Raw genomic sequence first — 24,142 nt, 5'->3', positions numbered from 1 at the left:
GCCAGACTCAGAACACGGGTTCGAACCCTCACCATGATCCAATGTTACGCGCCAACCGATGCTGCCGAATTGCAAGCTGAAGAGAACTTCTACAGTCAACTGAATGCTGTCGTGGACAAGATTCCGAAAGGTGATATCAAGATCCTCATGGGCGACTTCAACGCGAAGGTTGGTTCCGACAACTCGGACTATGAGCACGTTATGGGACGCCATGGGAATGAGCGAAAATGGAGAGCTTTTTTTGTAGAGTTTTGTGGCAACAATGACATGGTGATTGGGGGATCGCTCGCTTCACGGGAAATCAAATGGACCACATCTGCATCAGCCGAAAATGGAGACGGAGCCTTCTTGATGTGCGAAACAAACATAGCGCCGACATTGCGTCCGACTATCATCTCCTAATCGGCGAGATCAGACTGCGCATTGCTAGGATCCATCGACAGGAGGACAAAACCGGGCGCCGGTTCAACACACGCCGACTGGAAGACGCTGCGGTGAAAAGGTCATTCGTCGAGGAGCTTGAGAACCGTGCTGCGAATATTCCAGAAGGTGGAAGCGTAGAAGATCAATGGAGCGCCATCAAGAACGCCTTCATCGCCACCGGCGAGAATAATTTGGGTGAGCTACGCACCGGAAGAAAGCAGTGGATCACTGATGATACCTGGAGGAAGATAGAGGAGCGAAGGAACGCCAAAGCCGCGATAGAGCGAGCGAAAACACGAGGAGCCAAAGAAACGCTCATGTAGACGGGACAAAAGAGCATGGGCGGACTCCCTAGCCGACGAAGGCGAGAAAACCGCAAACACCGGCGACATCCGTCTCCTCTACGGTGTTTCACGTCGCCTTAGTGGGACCAAGATTAATGCTACGACGCCCGTGAAAGACACGTCTGGACAGTTACTGACCGACCCGGCTGACCAGTTGAAACGCTGGTTCGAGAACTTTGGAAACCTTTTTCAAGTGTCGGTCAAGCCATCAACACCTCAGCATGATCCGCCAAGAGTTCGACGCATTCATCGCTCCATCAGTGCAGGAGATAGAAACAGTCATTCGTAGCATGAAATCGAACAGGGCCCCAGGGGTCGATCGCATATCAGCTGAGATGCTCAAAGCTGACCCCGTAGTATCCGCACTACTACTGCATCAATTATTCTGCAACATATGGGAAACCGCGACATTTCCGGCCGACTGGATGTAAGGCGTCTTAGTGAAGGTACCCTAGAAGGGTGACCTGACTGTATGCGATAATTGGCGGGGCATCATGTTACTGTGTATCGTTCTCAAAGTCCTCTGCAAAGTGACCCTAAACCGGATACAGGAGAAGATTGACGCAACTCTCCGACGGCAGCAAGCAGGATTCCGTGCCGGACGATCCTGTGTAGACCATATTGTCACGCTCCATATCATTCTGGAGCAAATCAATGAATTCGCTCCTCAGCGGCAGGCCTTACCATCAACGTCAACAAGACCAAACCGTTGGAAACAAACACGGTCAACCCTTCCAGCTTTACGGTAGCTGGAAAATCAGTGGAGAATGTTGAAAGCTTCCAATATCTTAGTAGCCAAATGGCGGCCGATGGCGGCACCAAGATCGACATAGGTGCACGGATCAAGAAGCCGAGGGCTGCTTTTGCATGAAATGTATGGAAAAACAATCAGATTAATCAACGCACCCAAATCCGAATTTTCAACTCGAACGTGAAATCTGTGCTGCCATACGCCAGTGAATCCTGGTGTGTATCAGTAGAGAACACTCAACGACTGCAGGTCTTCATCAATAGATGCCTGCGGTATATAATTCGTGCATGGTGGCCTCACAATTGGATCTCCAACGTGGAGCTCCATCGTCGATGTCATCAAAAGCCGATAGCGACAGAAATTCGGGAGCGAAAGTGGAAGTGGATCGGCCACACTTTACGCAGGGGCGGAAACGAAATCTGCAAACAAGCGTTGGGCTGGAACCCAGCAGAGGCAGACCCAGAGGCTCATGGCGGCGCAGTCTCAACAACGAAATCAAGCAAATCGACAGAAATTTGACCTGGCCACAGGTCAAGGCAATCGCCCAGGATGGAAATCTTTCAATTTGGCCCTCTGCACCACCGTGGGTGCCCAGGACTGAAAGTATGTTGTACCTTGCTTTCTAACTCTACCCTCAGAGCATCTACCCTTACCGTTAGGGTGATATGAAACAAGCTTTTATTTTGAACACCCTCATCAGAACTATACAAGCTGCAATAGTAGTTCACACAAGTACAAACACTCAACATTGAAAACCGACCGTTGTTATAAACAAAATAACGACGATATGGAAAGCAGGATATGGAAATATTTACCACCCATCCCCCCAGAAGTGGGCAGCACATGTACAAAGGTATGACTCGGTTCGGAACAGCAAACGTTCGGAAAAACGGAAGGCGCGCACCAGATTCGGAAGCACACACGTTACCATTCAACACACCCACCATACCAACCACTACCAAACTGTTTAGTTAGCTTCCCGGCGACGACGACGACGACGACGTGGTTGTCCATCTATGTTGGGGTGTCGGTCGGCGTCGTTGAAAAAGGATACATGAAAATAGTTGTGTTGTGAGCTTGGATGTTTGTGCAGACCAATACTCGAGTGTAGGTTTGGTCCTTTTCTACCGTTTGCAGACCTCGGCAATGTCCAGTAGTGTTCGACGAGCTGACCAGTGCAGCGCGCAGAGATTGGTTTTCGAAGAGAAAGGATAAAAGCCATAATGAAATAATTTCCGTGGTCCACAATTAGTGTTTGCGCTTGGCTGTTAGTTGAGCTTCAACCTCAAGCAGAGGAACTAGGCCACCCAGTTTACTGACCCAAACGAAAAATGAGAGTTCTACGGACTGATTGGCTGCGGTTGACGGTTATGAGTTACACCACGATGTGATTGATGTTCTAGAATTATCGTTAAAATGTTCGTGAAAATTCTTCCGTACTATCAACTGTGTGCTGGTTGTTGTATGAAATTTCTGCGGACCGCTTCTTGTGAAAATGTTCCCAATGAACAACAGACAACCAATGGTGATTCTAAACGTTGCAATAACAATAATAACAGTGCCCCAGAAGAAAATGGCCACTCGAAAGAATTGGCTGTGAATGGAATTGATCACACTTATAATCACAGTGCAAATAGTGCCCCAACCAATCACGACAGGACACGAGCGAAGGAAAATGTGTTCGAAAGAGTGATTAGACAACCCCCGGAGTTTATCAGAATTTGCTGCTGGTGTTTCGTAAGGCGACGGAATGAATCGTTATCGCCCTCGCCAGACAGCAGTTCCATTCATCAAACGAAAGTGGAAACCCCCTTCGTCAACGGTAGTGATGAGGTGACCAATGTGGTGCTACCACTCGACGGTGGTACTGTTTACACACCGATGAAAAACTTTATCGGGCGTGAAGTGGATGACGGTTGTCATGTGGTAGAACTGGAAGAACTCGAGCCAACCGATGCCGACGAAGTCGCGAGTCATCATCACCTACAAGAGCAGGGCAACGTGGAAAGCCCGAGGTCGTCATCAACCGGGACGGACGAAAGGCTGACGAACGGATGCTCGACAGCCTCGACCGCAGCTGAGCTTGAAACCGTGGATGGAATAGAAGAGAAGTAACTATTCGAAAAATCGTTTTATGATACTACTGGGGGGTGCTTGATATTTTGACGCGATTTTGATGGCCTTCCAATTCCATTTTAATGCTAAGGTTAAACGTTATGGGTCATTCTATTGTGGAATCTGTTGAAAAACAGTTGTTGAGCGAGATATCATCGAAGCAACAATTGAAGAAAGGTTGTCACTAAGTTTGACCGAACTTGATCAAACATTGCATTCGTGAAAGTAGTAGCTAACAATGCCATTAAAATAAGTTAAAAACATACTCAATTGAATAACATGAAGCTCTACATTATGTTATTCAGTTGGGAACATATTCAAGGAATGTTATTACGTAGCACTACGTTATAATGTAGCACTACAAATGCTTTGATAAATTGAACATCTTATAGTAGAACATTACAAACCCGTAATACATTAGGACTCTACATTTCGGTATATACAATATGTGCTGTTACCCTAGTGGATAATAATTTCCGAGGTCAATCCTGTAATCATATTTTCTCTGGCAGGTTGCCTTTTGTTCGCAGCGTTAGTTGCTTCCATAGCTTGAGTTTTGTCTAGGAATTTCTAATCCTAAGGGGCATACTTTGATGTCTCTGTTCGGGAAGGGTCTGAACCTTTCTTCTAGTTAATTTAGTTAATGTATCAAAATGAGACTGCTGGGAGATGCCAGAGCACTATAAATGTTGATTTAATCAAAGACAATATTTACAAGTTAAAAGAGTACATGTAATATAAAAAAAACTTGTAACAATGACTTAATCATTTTATGGCTTTATGGGTCATTTTCTACTCAGAGTGTAAGGGAGGAGAGATCAAAGTGAATAATGAAATGATATATATGATAATATTCGCTAGAATGCGAACAAGTTTGTAAACCAGGGTGTCTGCTCATGAGACAGAACGAAATTCCTTAAGTTTTCCAGGTTTCTCCAGGGGGAAATTTTGAATGTTGAGCATGAGCATGAGCATGAGCATAGATGACCGTACAATTCGTAATTGCTACTACGTGATTGACCAGAACAATCAAAATTGCACAAGGAACCAACAAACGGAGCTTGGGAGTAGCTACCGCTCTCAATGTGCACAGTTCGAGAATTCCAGACTTTGTTAGTCAATAACGGCGCCGGCCACGTCCTTACGGTCATCGAGGAAGGAAAGGAACGTTAGTGTGACGTACGTTGCTACTAGAGACCGAGATCACCTCATCCTCTCCACGACTGTCACGGGAAGGAGTTTTTGTTAGTGGAGAGGGGAGAGTCACATGATTTGGATTCACTTTGGTAAGTGATTTGATTCATGCAACCTTTACTTGAGTCAAAACATTTATTCATTTTGACTAAAATATTACAAATGTCGACACCAAAGATGACGAACCATTCAAATTTGTGTGTAAATGCGAAAAATAAAAGAAAAATATTTATTATCAACTGAATGTGCATTGAAAACTAGCGCCGACACATGACGTGACGAACTTTTCAATATTAGTTAGATAAATACACAAAACCCAGAGCAGAATTTTATACATCCTTTAGCATTAATTATTATGATAAAATGGAAAGAGCTCACCAATAAACATCCTTCGAAGTGTCCAGTGCGTATGTGCTGCAGCATCTTCCACTAACTGGCCTCTTCTCCGAAATCACACTGAGCCGCTACAACTATACACGGGTACGACGATGTGCACATTCAAATTGACGACGATGACGACGCGGCCGGTCCGAATGAAAAACAAACGGCCTCTTCACTTCGCCACCAAAATCACACTCGCGCGCGGGAATTTTTGTCACCACCGAGAAAGTAAAGTAAATGCACGACCAAACAGACACACACGACCGAACGACTTTGCGAGACCGACTTCAGGGGGAAATTTTGAATGTTATGCAAAAACTCAAATTTTATAAAATTTCTATACCGTCGTGCGGGGCTACTTTTGAAATGCGGGGCTACTTTGGACACTATTGAATATGGATTTATTGAATTCAAAATATGGTTCAAATCTGTTTGAAGTCTTTGGGACTATTATGACGCAATATTTTCCCCTTCATTTGGTTGAAACTGTTTTTCAAACAAACCCTTTATTGCTTGTCAAGAGGCGAGAAAACATCGAATAAATCAGAAAAATATACATAACGTATCAGAACATTTGCTCTGTAAGCATTGTTTCTACAGTTCATAAATTTCATAAGGTTGATCAATTCCTTCAAAAAGTATCAACGTAGCACATACAATCGAATATTTGTATCGATATACTTTATAAATGACCGTTTCACCTAAATAAAGGATTGGTCCCATTTTAAAGGCTGTCTATATTGCAATATCACGCTGCTCATAATACCAAAGGTAGCACAGAACCACCTAAAAACACATATATTTATTGAAATCATGTATGATATAGTATACTACAGTATTGATACAAAGTAGTATTCTAAATAAACCTGGAATTTTAACCGCAGTTTTGTTTTAATTACACAGCGTAACAAAAATAAACTTTTGGACTGTCTCAAGACCAAACTTATGTGGCTCTGACAGATTTTGGGCCGCTGAATCCGAATCCGGGCTCAGATTTGCTCTAACACGTCACAATTTTGAGCTATACCTCAATTTATAGAGCAAAATATACGATTTTGGGTTTTTTGACTGCAAGCCATTAAGCAAGAAAATATTTTTTTTAAGCAATCAAAAGGTTAATTGATCAATTAACATCTAAATTAACGACTCATGCAAAATATTGCGTTTTACCAAATCGAATTTGATAGTTTTAAGCGATTTATGTTAGGTACGATATTTCCCATACAAGTCACCCTCCAAAAGTTGCATGCAAGTTTTCATCTATATATATAAAAATGAGTTTGAAATTCCTTTGAGGAAACAAAAGTCACGAACGGATGAACCGATCAGCATGATTATTGCACGGTTTGATTCGTATTCATGGTGGCAGTGTTTATATGTAAAAAAAAGTTAGGAAAATGAACTAAAAATGTAAGAAAATAGACAAAATGCCGATTTTTTATGACCTGGGAAGAAAATCAACACGATCGAAATGAAACCAATCTAGGGTGCCATGATGCAATGACCTTAACAATGTGAAAGCCGGTCAAAGCACCACAACTTGGCAAGACAAAGTTTGCCGGGACAGCTAGTACTAACATAAAATGCTTAAATCTATTAAATTTGATTAGGTAAAACGAAATATTTTGCATGAGTCGTTAATTTAGATGTTAATTGACTAATTAACCTTTTGATTACTTAAAAAAAAATATTGCCTTGCTTAACCTTAGTAAGGTCTTGGGGACTTTTTTGACCTTTTTCAAACTTCAATTCTCTGTAGCTTCTGTTTAACGAATCCTAGCAATCTGAAATTTTCTGACAATTATTTTTTCGCGGAAATAAAACTTTCCCAAAAATCAAAAGCATTGAATGACCCCTAGGGGCACTCCCATAAAAAAAGTTACAAATAAGACCCTGGGGTCATTTTTGACCCCAAACTTTGGACAACTCGCAAAAATCAGTGGCTTGACCGATTTTGGATCTCTTTGGCTCAAATGAAAGGGGCACAAGTCTAGTTTTCAAAACCACCGGAGAAATCCGGATTCGGCCACTGTGGCCACCGGGAACCTGCTTCAACTGAAAAATGCCGCTTTTGAGACCCTAAATTTGGCAAGCTATAACTTTGCAACCAAACAAGTAATCAGGACCGTCCAAGGGTCGTTGGAAAGGTATTCACGTGGACTTTTATTATAGACATTAATATTGACTAATTATTGACAACAGGTTCCGGGAATGCGGAACATCCGAAATATTAGTTTTCATCATTGCTATGTGCTTGAAAATCCACAAATGTATTCCCTTTATGCATTCTATTGCATTACTTTTCTGCACGCTTCACTGAAATGAGGCACATATTGTTTAAGACCATTTTTGAAGGGTTCTGGGCAGGTCTGGTCAATGCGGAACGGGTTACAGGGACTCCGGAAGGTGGTCAATTGGGTAACGACAATGAACTTCGTATAGTTTTCACTCCAAAACCCGGCGCCACATGGTGCATAAACGTTTTATGTGCACTTCTACTAGTATATACTGAAAGTTTTCTCTGCCAATGATTAGTTTACATATGTATATCTTGTGGCAGGCACGAAGATACTACATATATGCGCATGGGAGTAAGAGTAATTTCCCTTACGAAAAGTTCCTAGGCCAACCGGAAATCGAGCCCGTCACCCTCAGCATGGTCATGCTGAATGCCTTCGGGCCAGCTATGGTTATAGGGGCCCAAATGAATAGTCATATTGGTTCCACGTGGTCACCGGAGAAATCCATATTGTACATATTACTTTTAGATTATTACAATAAATGTAGGCTTTTGACGGCTCAACTTTTATTATTTATCGTAACTGTAATGTTCTGGTATAGAAATGAACAAATGATGATCTCGATCTTTTTAGGCCACTCGAGTGACCTCTGGAAAACCCCCAATTGTGTTACTTCAATTTTCGGCAACAAAAGTAGGCATTCGGAAGCTCACCATACAGTCGTGAGCGCTATTCAAAATTTTGGTTTTCTTGTTTATGTCTCGTAAAATAATAAAACTATAATATTTCTGCCAGATTATGATGCAAGATTTTGTCACCATCGTACAAATAGGGTTCCCGTATCACCTGCAAACACACTGGACTGGTTTAGACGCACATGTTAGAATATACGATATTCTCGGGATCATCTTCTAAAATGTGCTGTAGGTGGTTGAATTTAGATATGTCGAAATGACATCTCAGCACTGACTATGATGTGAGAATGTGAGTTAGAGCTTACGTGCATGCAAAGAAAACCAAGACATTGTGTGTGATACGGGATACGGGAACCTAATTTGTACGATGGTGCCAACATTATCACGCATTCGGTTGCATCTACGAAAGAAAAGTAAAATAATGACCGATAGATTGTTAGGTGAATAACTAAAAAGGAGCCAAAATTGTCATAGTCACTTGCGCTATTCTGCAGAATAACGACAACATAACATTATCAGTTCCGGGTGTATGATAGTATTCGAGAGATTCCATAAAAACTGGAGATTCCAAAATGAAAATACCGGAAATTCATGAGGCAGTTCCACCTAGAATTTTACCAGGACTTCCACTAGGAATTACTTTTGGTGTTGCAAATATGATCACGTTTCTTTACTAATAAATGTATAGTTTTGTAAATTTTTGCTAGTATACTCACAACAACAATTATTGTAGATGCAGTAATCTAACTATCAATGAGTGCACTCTCATTGGAAATGAACTCAAAAATTGTTATTGCAAATTATAAAATACAAAGATGAAGAAATGAGGAGGTTTCATACCTGTTGGAGGAAGGATTGTTGAAAATGGCTCTATGTCAGCGGCCTTTTTCATCTCCAATGAAAAAAAAAAATCCTTCGGAATCTCCCACGATTATTGCTATAAAAGTTTCACATAGCATTCCGGCAGCATTTCCCTCACGGAGATAAAATAAGAATTTCTCACGAAGCTCCACCTATTATTCGTCTAGAAGTGCCCGCAGGGGCTCCTGCAGGAATTCCTCTAGATCAATGGTGCTCAGCACTTTACGCATTTCATCAACAAAATTGCTTAGTACTCATCGAAAACTATTTCGATAACAAGCACATGTGTATTCAAAGTGAAGCTTAGTATCGAAGTTATTTTGTAGTACAAGGTTACTAAACTTAGTTTTGTAACTTTTCGTAATTTGACGAACTTTGGCAAATATGAGTGCTATTTTTTTTTACTCAATCGAGGATATCTCGAAAAATTTAAAATATAACTAAGGGTTTTTCCATAACGTCTAGAGGTTGCCCAACTCGCGTCGATTTGTGCTGTGCATCGTCGTCGTCGTCGTTGGAAGAAAAGCAGGAATTCGGTCGTGTGATTACCACCAGTCGCTGGCATAAGCTGCCCAACTCGCGTCGTTTTGTGCTGTGCATCGTCGTCGTTGTCGTCGGAAGAAAAGCGGGAATTCGGTCGTATGATTACCAGTCGGAGTGTGTGGCAAGATTTCATCCGGGTGCCAGTGTCGCGCGCGTTTGCTTCAGTTCGATTTTTTCTCTTTCTATTTTGTAGTCCGAAGTTAGCATTTCGACGGCGGCGGACCCAGCGTGCATCAGTGTGTAGTAGGATTTCGTCCGGGTGCCAGTGTCGCGCGCGGTTGCTTCGGTGGTTCGATTTTTTTCCTATTCCGAAGTGAGCATTTCGACGCGGTTGAATTCAGTGTGCGGTGGACGCGTCGTGGCTCAAGTCGGTTCCAGATTTTTCGCTTCCCATCGCGCTGTAGTTTGAACGAGAAAGAATACAATCGACGCGGTTGAATTTAGTGTGCGGTGGATCGAGTCGGTTCCGAATTTTTCGCTTCCCGTCGGCGCTAGTTCCCAGTACACGTTTAGTTGATAATAAATATTTTCTTTCATTTTTTGCATTAACACAAAAGAGTGAAAAGTGTTAGTTCGGGCTCGCCGGTCGAGAAAAAATCCGGGCGCCGACAAGTGAGTCGCGTTCAGTGTATTTCTGTGTGGAATAGACTAAAGGTTTCTGCTCCCTAGTGGAATGGAGACGCGCGATAGCATTTTCTTTTCGACGGTTTGTGTATATTGATCCATTGTCAAATCATATCACCAACCATAGGTGACTCCCGGACTGACAATGTACCTTACCCTACTAAAAAAATCCTTCCTGAGACAAACGTGGAGATGCAGCGATTCGCGGTCTTTATAACAACGTTTGTCTTACTAACATTCCCTCCCATCCTCGATGACCGTAAGGACGTGGCCGGCGCCGTTATTGACCCTATTAAAGTTGAGAGCTCTCGAACTGTGTACATTGAGAATAGTAAGCTAGTCCCAAGCCCTATTCATTGGTTCCCTGTGCAATTTCGATTGCTCTGGTCAATCACGGAGTAGCAACTACGAATTGTGCGGTCATCTATGCTCATGCTCATGCTCAACGTCTAGAGGTTGCCCCGAAATTCTCTCGCCAGTAGTATTTTTTTTGAACAAAGAACTGTTTCCGAAGTTACAACGGAAATGCCTCTAGGAGTTCCGTTACGAATTCTCTTAGGAGTTCCAAATAGACTTTCTGTAGGACTTCCACTAATATTTTTTTTCTACTTCCACCAATTATGTATTTGGTAGATCCACTGGGAATTCCTCTAGAAGCTCCTGTCAGAGTTTCACTGGCAATTCTGCTCAAAGTTTCAACGGAAGTACTTCCAGCTACAGAGGAAGTTTCACTCGAAGATCCTCTGTGAATACTTGTGGGACCCCCTCCGCTAATATCCAGAATTAGTAGTAGTTGATCCACCTTGAATCCGTCCAGCAAATACACCGTGAATTCCTTAAGTACCTTCACTGGAACTCCTCTAAGATTTCGACCAGAAATTCTTCTAGGAGTTACAGCAAGAATCCCTCTAGGAAATCCACTAGGGGTTCGTCAAGGAGTTCCAAAGAGAATTTCTCTAGGAGTTGCATTTCTTGGAGATTCTCTAGGAGATTATTTCTTGAAGTTCCATCGGGAAATCTGGCAAGAGTTTTATCGGGAATTCTTCTGGGAATTTTTCTCGAAGTTCCACCGAAAATCTCTTCAGAAATCGTTCTAAAAGTTCCAAAGAGAATTTCCCCAAGAACTCCTCAAAATGCCCTAATAAACCAACACAATACACGGACCGTAATGTAAACGGTTCAACAATATCGCATACTGTTCGAACTGTATCCCGAATGGGTGGTTAAGCAAATCTTATGGTTATCGTTTATACGGGTACTTCTCTATGTGTTCCACCGCAAACTTCCACTAGGAGATAAACTTTTAATCCCTAGAGAAATTCTGTCAGGAATTCCTTTGAAAGTTTAATTCACAGGAGATACTTACCTAACAGGAGTACCGCCGAGAATACTTGTGGAAATTTCTTTTCAAAATACCTTTTGAAAATCCTCTAGGAACTCCACTACAAATTTTTCTAAGTAATTACTTTAGAAGTTCCACCGTACATTCCTGTTTCACTATATAGTGCTTTAAAATTTCCGCAGAAAATTCAGCGGAAAGTCTACTAGGAGTTCCTTTGGAAATGCATCTAGGCAGCATGAATTTATTACGTAATACATAAATCTTAACTTTCGTACACTAAGTTGAAGCGAGGCAGGCCAAGTCCTAATGGGGACGTCGAGCCATAAAGATTTCCTTCGGAATTGTTGCCATAAATTTTCCATAAGTTCCGAAGGAGATCGACCCGACAATTCCTTCAATAGATTCTCCGGGAAATTTTAGATGATTTATCGGTGAATCCCTCAAGGAGAGATACCCGGTTTGACTCCTAAAAAATTCTCAGTGCATCTTCTGGAGAAATTCCTGGTGAAGCTTTTGGAGTAATTCTCAGTACAACTTTTATTCCTAAAACACGGAAAACTTCATTTTCTAAAGTTAGGAATCATTTTATAATCAATTTTTTGATCGCAAAGAACCAAATGACAGATTGGTTTCTCACACTTTGCACCTCAAGTGTGAAACACAATATGAGGTCAGCTGCTAAATGTCTACTTATGCTGTAAAACAGTTTCTCTGGTGACCATGGCCTGGAAAGATCGAGATCATCTTTGATCTTTGAACGAACTTTGGTCTGGCTTGCATAATAAACTGGCCTACAAATTTATTTTCTTGGCTCCAACGTTTGAAACCCGATTTGAAATCTTCACAGTCGAAAATTGCAAGACAAGATTGAGATCACCATTTGTTCATTTTTATACCACAACATTACAAATTATAAATGTAAATGATTTAAATTTAGCTGTCGAAGCCTACATTTGTTGTATTAATCTGAGAGCAATACAATACGGATTTCTCCGGTGGCCACTCCGGTGACCACGTGGAACCAATATGACTATTCATTTGGGCCCCTATAACCATAGCTGGCCCCGAAGGCATTCAGCATGACCATGCTGAGGGTGACGGGCTCGATTTCCGGTTGGCCTAGGTACTTTTCGTAAGGGAAATTACTCTTACTCCCAAGCGCATATATGTAGTATCTTCGTGCCTGCCACAAGATATACATATGTAAACTAATCATTGGCAGAGAAAACTTTCAGTATATACTAGTAGAAGTGCACATAAAACGTTTATGCTGAGAAGCAGGATTTTTTCCAGTAGGGATGTTACGCCAAGAGGAAGAAGAAGAAGATGATGACTATCAATCTCTTTGTGTATCACAAGAACAACTGATATGAAAATCCACGAAGGTTGCACCATGTGGCGCCGGGTTTTGGAGTGAAAACTATACGAAGTTCATTGTCGTTACCCAATTGACCACCTTCCGGAGTCCCTGTAACCCGTTCCGCATTGACCAGACCTGCCCAGAACCCTTCAAAAATGGTCTTAAACAATATGTGCCTCATTTCAGTGAAGCGTGGAATACATTTGTGGATTTTCAAGCACATAGCAATGATGGAAACTAATATTTCGGATGTTCCGCATTCCCGGAACCGGTTGTCAATAATTAGTCAATATTAATGTCTATAATAAAAGTCCACGTGAATACCTTTCCAACGACCCTTGGACGGTCCTGATTACTTGTTTGGTTGCAAAGTTATAGCTTGCCAAAGTTAGGGTCTCAAAAGCGGCATTTTTCAGTTGAAGCAGGTTCCCGGTGGCCACAGTGGCCGAATCCGGATTTCTCCGGTGGTTTTGAAAACTAGACTTGTGCTCCTTTCATTTGAGCCAAAGAGATCCAAAATCGGTCAAGCCTCTGATTTTTGCGAGCTGTCCAAAGTTTGGGGTCAAAAATGACCCCAGGGTCTTATTTGTAACTTTTTTTTAGGGACTAAGGAAGGTTAATGGCTTGCAGTCAAAAAAGCCCAAAATCGCATATTTTGCCCCATAAATTGAGGTATAGCTCAAAATTGTGACGTGTTAGAGCAAATCTGAGCCCGGATTCGGATTCAGCGGCCCAAAATCCTTCGGAGACACATAAGTTTGCTCTTGAGACAAAAAAAATGTTGCGCTGTGTTATCACCAAGGACGCCATATTCTAACTCTAATATTTGCTGCGTAAAAGTGTTAGTACAACCTACTCATAGTAAACGATCGGATATATGAGAATATAGCGTCCTTGGTGATATAATTGTAGGAAAAACCCTAATCTACAACTTTGCCGAACACCCATTTCAATATAAGGCTTCGGAACTGAGTTATGGACAAATGAGTCAATCGATTGCCAGGTGATCGAAAACATCCCTGCTTGTAACAATGGCTTAATCATTTTATGGCTTTATGGGTCACTTTCTACTCAGAGTGTAAGGGTGAACAGATCAAAGTGAATAATGAAATAATAGATTATGATAATATTCGCTAGGATGCGAACAAGTTTATATACCAGGGTGACTACTCATTAGACAGAACAAAATTCCCTAAGTTTACCCGGTTTCTCCAAGGGAAAATTTTGAATGTTTTAATATACAAAAACATCAAATTTTATAAAATTTCCTTACTTCTCAAAAACTACACAGAAGTATCCTAAAAATTTAAATAGCAATGGATTTCCCTTAGATGTTCTCAGAGTTCCTCCTTAAATTTCCTAAATATTTTCTCCTGGAATTACTCCCTAAACTTTTTTCCGCCCCAGTTTCTCTCAGGATGTCTTTTGAAGTTCCTCTCGCGATTTCCCCAATATCCCAAATAACACATTTGTCACAAAAGAGTCACGACAGCGCAGGTTTTTATTGCGCAGAAGTCACTGTGGCTTGATTCTAATAATTAGTTACTTACTTTATTTAATGCTTACTTAACCCGTTAACGCCCAAGGTGTCTCACAATTTAAATCTTTAAATAAATTTGTTATCAATGGTCAAGTTCCAATAAAATAAGCATGATTTGACGAAAAAATGGAAGTCTATGGTGTAGTTCCAAAAACAATCTTCATTGTAGGTCCTCAATATCTGATAATTTTCTCGAGTTCTATTTCACCACAACTTCTACGCTATCGTTATATTCTGATCCGTATGGATACAATACAGCTCTTAGCAAGTGAGAGAGATGATAACCTCTCACAAATAAAAGAAAAATGACTTATAAATTGGGGCAGAAATATAACTGGTTAAACGCCTAAAAGTATGCAATGCATGGTCCTTGTAATTTCTTGTAGTTTCGACTGCAGTGTTCAACATTTATCATTTTTTTTTTTGAATCAAATAAAGAGTGCTCACTATGTGTAGCATAACCAAACATTAAAATACTGTAGAAGTTAGATTTTACACAGATAATGATTTCTAATAAATTGATTGAGTTTTTCCTTCAGTTTTCCTTCACAAACTCTCTTTACGTACTCATCATACGTAAACTTTTCAGAAATTTTGCATGTTTAAAAAAAATCGTGGTAGCTACTATTCCTTTTAATTTGTATCCATTGACAGATACGTATTTCGACCTCAACTATAAGGTCATCCTCAGTGTCTTGTGCTTACAGGTATTCCACTAACACGCCCAGGTTCATCATCATTCCATGTTTTGGTATAAAATTTCAACCAGATATACTCTAGCCGGCTTCTCCACTTATGTTTGTAGTACGCCATGATTTTTTATTCGTGAACAATATGTGGGTTTTATGGTACCCTTCTGGGCACTATCAAAGTTACATCGAAAAGATAAGGGAACGTCCATAAATTACGTCACGCTTTTAGGGGGAGGGGGGAGGGGCGTGAAGTAATTCCAGCAGAAATCCATGGAAGAATGGTGGTTAAAATTTCTGAAAGAATCCTTTCATGATTTTATAAAGCAATTCTGGCAGAAATCCCTAAAGTTATTCCTGAAGGAAAAAAATACCTGATGGAATCCTTAGAGAGATCATGACAGGATCGCCGGCCAGAAGCTGAGCAGGTATTCCTGCAAAAACCATAGAAGATGTATCTGAAAAAAAATCGGAAGAAATCTAGGTTTTTTTTTTTTTTGAGGAGTTCCTTAAGGTATCACAGCAGCAATCCTGAAAGGAATCTTTGAAGGCCTTCCAATAAAAATCTCTGAAGTAATGCAGAAATGAATAACTAAAAGAATCCTTTCAGTATTTTCCAAAGCAATCCCCGAAGAGAACTCCGAAGCAATCCGTACTGCAATCTCGGAAGCAATATCTGAAGAAATCCTGGGAATAAATCTGGGAAGATTCTCGAAAGGAATGAAATGATGAAATCCTGGGAAGAATTCCTGAAGGTATCTCGAAAAAAAAACTTCAGGTTATCTAATCTCATCTCGATTCTTCACCCTACTCTCTAGCCTCTACCTTACTGTCTTCTTTGCCCTCTATTCCAACCCTCTATCCTACGCTCTATCAGAACCTTCAACCCTACCATCAGGCCTTCCCTCTACTCTATCCTCTACCATAACCACTGCCCTATCCTTTACCGTACCCTCTAGTCTATATTGTGCTTAATCGTACCGTCTACCCTTCTCTCTACCCTAACCTTTTTCCTACCCTCCTCAACTTTACTCTCTATCCTACCTTCTTCCCTACCGTCTACCTATGCTATCTACACTAACCTTCTACTCCACTCCCTCTACTCTATCCTTCACCCAAACCCTCTACCCAACCGTTTGCTCCACCGTTTACCCTACCCGCTACCCTACCATCTACCATAATCCTCTGCCATTTTCTCATGAATCCTGATCGATAGATACCCATATTGCATGGTATCATAGCTCAAACTATCATTCCGTGACTGCCATCTTTGATATGGTCCGCCATCTTGGATTTAGAAATAGAGTCAAATATCGATTTTTGATTTCTACTCAAGAAGCTCGATCGATAGATACCCATATTGCATGGTATCATAGCTCAATCTACCATTCCGTGGCCGCCATCTTGGATTTCAAAATGGCGTTAAATTTCGATTTTTGACTTCTACTCATCAATCCCGATCGATAGATACCCATATTGCATGGTATCATAGCTCAAACTACCATTCCGTGGCTGCCATCATGGATATGGTCCGCCATCTTGTATTTGAAAATGGCGTCAAATATCGATTTTTGACTTCTACACATCAAGCCCGGTCGATAGATACCCATGTTGCATGGTATCATAGCTCAAACTATCATTCCGTGGCTGCCATCTTTGATATGGTCCGCCATCTTGGATTTAGAAATAGGGTCAAATATTCATTTTTGAGTTTTACTTATGAAGCCCGACCGATAGATACTCATAATGCATAGTATCCGGAGCAGCATTGCCGTTAATGAGCATTTATTCTGGAGTTTTTACCGCCATTTTGCAACCTAAGTCGTCATCTTCAATTCCAATACCCCTACTACCACCTCCACATCCTAAAGAATGTGTATGCCAAATTTGATTAAAATTTCTTGACGCATTCCAGAATTATGCCTTTGTTCCGGCATACATATGTACATACGTACATACATATAAACATACAAATAGACAAACATATAAACATACAAGCATATAAACATACAATCATACATACATCGACTTTTGTATGTATTGATTGACAACTCTGTCGAAGAAATGAACTATAAATTATTAACCAATGTCAAAATTCCAGGAAAATAATTTTTTTTTCGCATTGGAAATGAGGTTCATAGATCGTGACAATATGCATTGTTTGCAGCATAGTTCACGCCACCTAGTGAACCAGTCACAAACTATATTGTCCACTATGAGCATGGTTTGGGTGTGGATAACAACTTCTCTGAAGAAAGTATTCTTAAATTTTGCATAATTCTAGAGATATTCACATCAAAAGGACTGTCCTATTTATAGGACGCTGGGCGAAAATGGGTTAATAGATACTTACTGTGACTCGGCTGTGACAAATGTGTTACTTGGAAAGTCGTTGCGGAGTTTTTCGCAAAGGTATAGTAAGTTATCTCAGGAGACATTCCGAGAAAACCCTTCTTGAAAAAATCCTGCAAGAAATCCGGGAGCAATTATTAAAGAAATCCCAAAAAGGAACATCCAGAATCTTGGGACAATTTCTGATAGGGATTCCGAGAAGAGCTCGGGGAATGATACTGAGAAAATCAGTAAAAAAAATAATCTCAGGTAGATCACTGCAAGACATCCGTTGAACAACCTGAAAAGCCTGGAAAAAGCTGTGAAAGAAATCACGGGCTGAATTCCATGAGAAATACCAGCAGTAGCTCTAGCAGAAATCCCAGAAGACACTCTGAAATCATATGAGAAAGTCCAGGATAAATTCATAAAAACTCTGAGACATCCAAGAACCAAAGCCGGAAGGAATCTTCTGAGAGAAGTCCCGGGAGAAACTCCCAAGAGAAATCTCAGTTGAAACTTAAAAAAAATCCACGAAAACCTTTAGGAAATATCCCAGTTGAAACTTCTGTAGAAATCCAAAGAGAAACTGTAGAAGAACAGTATCTGAAATTTCTTGAAGAATACAACTTTGTAAGATATCCCGGAAGGAATTCCTGCAGAAAATTGGAGAAAAACTCATCAAAAACCTTGGAGGAGTTCTAATAGAAATCCCAGGAATAAATCCTATAGCAGCGCTGGGAGAAATTACGGGAAGATTTCCTGGAGAAGTCACAAGAAAAACGCTGGAAGGAATCGCGGCTTTAAGAGCAATCCCGAGAGAAACTCTAACAGAAATTCCGCGACAACATCTGCGATAAGACAGGCGCGTTATCACAACACCACGAAAAGAATTGAATATGTAGTGGTTAACCGGAATTCAAGTTCAACTGGAAATTCTGAGGTTATCTTTTCCACAGACCGCACTTCTTTCTGATAAACTAATGTCCAACATTCCAGTAAGCCTTCACCCCTCTTTTGCCTGATGGACTTTTGGCCACACCTGCAAAAATTCTAAAATCTGTTTGGTGCGTAAACTTTGACCACAGAACCCTTCCACACACTAAAAGCCTATGCTATATGCTACATGAAAGGCCTCTATCATTTTACTTAATGAAAGAGTTCAACGACTCTCTGACGCCCTCAGATATCATGAGTTGGGTTATTGAAAATACACCCGATTGTTTATTGCAAAAGTCGTCTTTTTACAGTAAATTTTGATCGAATTCACATGAAAATTTGTACACAAGCAGACTCCGTCAGTACTATACTTGTACGAAAAGCACGTCAATAGATTTAAAAATTGACTAAGTTTTAGGAAGAAAACAACCCGTACAATTTTGCAAGCATTGACTTTACCATTGAAGAATCTAAAATAACATTAAATAGCGTTATCAAGTGTATTTGTCAGAAAAAAAAACCCTTTGCTACGAAAATTCTCTGATTGACTACTGAATTCTCCGAGAATTCAAGCATTGTTCCAGGCGAGAGAAAATTCCAGGTTTTTTTTCAGGTAATAGATACACTGTTATTCAGCCAGCCATGTTTCAATATAGAAAGCAGGCGAATACCTTCACCGCGACAATGAAGCGTATGGATTGTTTGTTCATTTGTTATGCCGTTGTCCGGCAGTTGTAACTAAAAGAATTAGGTTTTTCTACAAAGGGCTAATAGAACCCTTTGATGTCTGGAGGACAAACCCAAATATGGTGGTCCAATTCATTCGAAGTGTGGCACTGTGTTGGGATATCGCTTCTGGTCAAAGTCTGATTATTACCAATACCAATGGTGATACGTCGACTTGACAAAGCTAAAAAAAATGAGGCGTATGCCACAATAGATCTATCAACTGATCGCAGTGACTTAGATATCCAAAGAGGAATAAAAAAAGCTTATGAACTGTGTAGAGTTCTTAGCGGATTATTATCTACTTACTTCTCTAGCAACGACAGCCGATCAGAGGTTCACGAATTCGTTTACATTAGCGAAACAGTGTACTGCAGCATCGCATACCACCGACTAGTGAGTCAAAGTGGTGTTCAAGAAGCTCTAGTTGGATTCAAAAGCAGGGCAGCTCCCCTGAAGATTCTTATCATTTCAAGACTAGAGTAAAAGGTCGCGGATCTCGGTACTCAATAACAACAATCTCTCCTGAGTATTCATGAAATTCTCGTGTCTAAATGATGTCTGTGGACCAACTCGACAACCGTATTAGCGCAGATGCTATCAAACCATTGTCGCTTCCAGATGTTCGGCGATCCGAGCTCGGGTTCGAGGGGTTGGAATTTAGACTTTGTCCCTGAATTCCAAGCCCGAAATTTCGTAGACCATGTGCGTCATAAACGGAGAGGATCAGCTCCGAAATATGAAGAGGAAACCTGATGTAAATTATTCTAAGCTGACTGCTTGCTTGAAGAAATAGCGGTCCTGTCTCAAAATTCGTGCCCGTCTAGGGTCGATCCCCGGAAGTATGTCTAGCGCACACCATCAGGAGTATTCAAAAGATCCGCGGTGAAGCTAGTTTTACTAGACATCGCGAAAAACGGTGAGCCCTTGGGTGAGCCTAAACTCGATCATGATGGTGGCTCTAGAGAGGAACCAAGGTCTCCGTACAGATCCAGGTCTGCCCACAGTCCAGTTAATTTGATGGATAAGGTAAACGATTATTATCGACCTTCTATAGAAACGGTGTGGATAACTCGCCTGTATTCTTGACTTCCTTGGGCAGGGTCTTATCGTACCTGACACACGATATACGAATGTCATCGGCAAAGAGAGCTTGCAGGTATTAACTGAGAAAGCTATAGAACACTAAACTGGGAAGCAAAGGCTCTGTCCCACTGGAAATTTAATGACAGAAAGAACAAAACGGAACAAGTGTTATTTATTATTCGCAACTACTAATTGATTCAGCGATCGACGTGCCAACAAATTGCCACAAAGTTTACCGCAGCAATTTTCACTGGTGAAAGATCTCACACCCACACCCACCGCTAATAAAGACACGTTAGCTGTCTGAAGTAATTTATTGATCGTCCCGTCCATCGTTCCTAGTCACAGTGCCATAGTCACTCCTCAACTGTGATAAGCGGCAAGGTCATCGCTGGCATTCCGAAAACTGGCAATATATAAATAGGTATAAAAAGGACTACTACTGGGTGGCACAGACCTACTAACTGCTGTATCAAAATAATTCACATGACCTGAATCGTTCCGTCCGCGTCTGCACCCCACCGCAGTCATTTCCTTTGGACGGACACATTGCTCTATTCACACTCGAGTTAATTATTAACGGCTAACGCGGTTCTTGAAGCTGAGACGAGTGGGATGGGGAGTTTAAAACAGTGGTTTTCAACGGGAAAACAATTAGATCATGGGTATTCATTCAGCATGGCCATGCCGACCGATTTGATTCCCGGTCGGTCCAGGAACTTTTTATAAAAGAAATTAACTTGACTTCCTTGGGCAGTTAATAACTGTGGAAACGCTCATAGAACACTGAGCTGAGAAGCAGGATCTGTCCCATTAGGGAGGTTACGTTATAAATAATAAGGAAAAGATGAGATCATTTCGATTTTGTTTCAATCATTTGATGTAGGTATCTATTTTGACTGTATAGCAACTAAAATACGAGCCATGTTTGTCTGCGAGCCGAACGTCTGTTGAAATGCTAAACTTTCAGCTTCGCTGTAATTTCTAATTACAATTTGATACAATCTGCAGAAGTTTCTGAGTTTTAAGAAGTATTTAAAAACAACTGTTGTTGCTTTAAAGACTGTCCCTGGACTTAAGGATCTGAAGTTGCACTGTGCATGTTTTGTTTCGACACTTCTAAATCCTGGTTGAAATCCACTGTTCTCTAAAGCAATGCCTCGTCCGCCAACTTGCACAATCTCACCCTTGTCCTTGCTTTTCTCGGTTTTCTTTACAGTAACAACAACAACAGCGGCAGCAGCGGTGGTAGACAACAAGTTGGATCGCATGCGCAGAGGCAGGACCAGGACCAGCGTCCCAATTTATCACCGAGCAAATCCTATGGCAACGGCGGTAGCAATAACACTGCCCATCACGCTGCCTACAACAGTAGTGGGCGATTTTTTGGCGCGGAAACAATCGAAGTCACGCATCGGTCACGCTTTCTCGGGGAAGAGGAGAACGAATCCGGTGCAGCTGGCGGTGCAATAAATCAGGAAAGTTATATCATACATCGTGACGAACAGTACGATAGCGACAATGATGACAAATCCAGCAACGATTCGACTTCCACGCGGATCATCTCGAACAGTACGTTCAATTTTGGTAGCAAGAACAGTGATCCCTATCCGCCTACGCCGAACATCAGTCATCCACCGTCGATACTGTCCTCGAGACCACAATCAGTTACCTCACATAAATCGATTGGATCAGGAATCTTGAAGAATGATGGACGGCTATCGAGAACTAGCAACATGTCATTCAAACAATCGACTGACAATGTCTCTGTCAAATCCAGTCGTTCAGTGAAAAGTCGGGAGCATACAGTATGGTATGAACGTGATGGGACACCGATTCGAAGCGAAGATGTTATCAGCTCCAATCAAGTCAACTACGAGTCAGACTACGACGACGAAGTCGAAGAGGAAGTTGTACAACCACAGCGTACAGCAACTCCTAAACGATATCCCACTCCAAGCCCGCATCCTTTACAGTCATCATATTCTACCGAGGAGTTATCGAACAACAGTTATCCAGCAGAAGAAGCCGACGTTTTACCGCCCAAAAGCCGTGTTCACTCTGCCAGTTTGGGTAATCTTCAACAATTGCCATACGAAGAAGAGCCGCCACAACCTGCACCTACCAAAAAGATCCTCAAGAAACCGTTTCTGGTCCGAAAGAGTAGTAAGGTCGCTCCGGTCAAGGAGATCGTCAGCGGAGTCAAAGCTAAGAATAAGATGAACGAAGTGATATTTCAAAAAACTCTACGGAAATTTGACAAACCGAAAGATGCTCTGTCAAATTGCATAAGCCATCTCGAAAGTCCCAACTGGGAGCAGAACATCAGTGGACTACAGTTCTTTGTGCGACTGATACGCCACCATCCGGAAGTTATCGACAACCAGATACACCTTCTTTCGGTAGCGCTCGCCAAACAAGTACGTAATCTCCGCTCTCAGGTCGCCCGAGCCGCTTGTCAAGCTTCAGCCGAGTTCTTCTCTACCCATCGACGCTGCATCGAGGGAGAAGCCGAAGACATCGCTACTCATCTGCTTCATCGCACTGCCGACACCAACAAGTTCCTTCGAGCCGACGCAACCCAAGCGCTGGAATCCATGTGCGAAAACCTATCGAACCACAAGGTTATTCACATCATCTCGTTCAAAGGCGCCACCCACCAGAATGCCGTAGTGCGCACGACCGCTGCCAAGCTACTCGACAAGATTGTCCGCCAGCTCGGGCCGGACAAAGTCTTTGCCCTGCCCAAGGAATCTCGCGAAAAGCTGGTCCTCACAGGAGGGCAGCTGCTTCTCGAGGGATCACTGGACACGCGCAACTACATCAAGAGCATGTTCAAGCAGCTGTCGGAACATCCCAACTACAATAAAGTATTACTGGAAGTCATTCCACCGCGGACCTACCGAAACATCGAGAAATCACTGAAGAGTATCAAGCAGATGTAAGCGGCGCGGAGGAGTTGGGTGCAAACTGCATTTATGTTATTGTTTTGTCCTATATTAACGTAAATCCTAGAGAAATTAGTTGAAATCTTTGTAACGCAACTGTAAAATCCAAACACCTATATGAAATTTACTATCAAAATAAATGTTATATAAACTGAATGTATGAACGTGCAATTATGTAGAGAAGTCATGGCAGCCTGCAAGGAAAGGTTGATAAGGGATACAACCAGCGGTGGGAAATGTCCTTATGGCAGCCATACTACTGTTAAGTTATTGCAAAAAATCATAAGGTTTTGATGAATTTCGTTAGTTTTTTCGCTGAGTATTCGCTAAATAAATACAATAAGTACGCGAATGTGCCAATGAATACTACGCCGAAAACACCAAAATAATTTACAGTACGGGCGGAGGTTTACGAGCGTTTGCGCTTAAAAATTTTCGCGCAACATACAGTATAAATTTACATGATAATAAATATGCATTATATTTTATACTAGCTGTCCCGACAAACGTCGTATAGGGCACTGCATTGTTTTGAAATTGTATGGGATTTTGACGTTTCTTGGCCTTGTTGTTTACAAAATTTCTGTAAGAGTGAAAGAGAAGGAAAGAACTTTGTGCAGTGCCTTATTGGCTGCCTACCGTTTTCTTTTTTGACGTACAGCTCCATAGTGAAGCCTCGCAATTTCATCTGTATAGGAGCCCTTCTTTCCAGAGGAGAGGAGTCTCAAACCATGCTAAGAACCTTCCTCGTCTCAGAAAACCCCTGGATGCAAATTTTCACGTCTATCGGTCCATACATTACATTACATACATTTATTTGTTCAACATCATTAAAACAAGACATAATCAACAATAGTAGGGGTAGGCGGGGCAATATGGACACCCTAAGGTTTTTGCCCACTTTACCTGGCAAGATGTCAAAAAAGTTTAGTTGTTTGATACATGTATCCTTTTGAAGTCTATTTAGCATCTATTACATAAGAATGCTCACGAAGAAAAATGATATATCC

At 41.5% G+C, this 24,142-nt stretch overlaps 1 protein-coding gene across 4 annotated transcripts in view; it reads left to right on the top strand.

Moving 5' to 3' along the window:
• Nucleotides 1-23,282, top strand: part of LOC109411760 (uncharacterized) — an 89,186-nt gene extending 65,904 nt beyond the window's left edge. For all 4 annotated transcript variants that reach the window (XM_062849054.1, XM_062849052.1, XM_062849053.1 and 1 more), the window contains exon 10: nt 21,404-23,282. In XM_062849054.1, the coding sequence (XP_062705038.1) occupies nt 21,404-23,129 (1,726 nt within the window). In that variant the 3' untranslated portion in view covers nt 23,130-23,282. The remainder of the gene's footprint in view (nt 1-21,403) is intronic.
• The last annotated feature ends 860 nt before the right edge of the window (nt 23,283-24,142 follow it).

This window comes from Aedes albopictus, chromosome 2, assembly GCF_035046485.1.
Source record: "Aedes albopictus strain Foshan chromosome 2, AalbF5, whole genome shotgun sequence".
Classification (NCBI taxonomy): Eukaryota; Metazoa; Arthropoda; class Insecta; order Diptera; family Culicidae; genus Aedes; species Aedes albopictus.
This window is presented reverse-complemented; position numbering and strand designations above follow the sequence as displayed.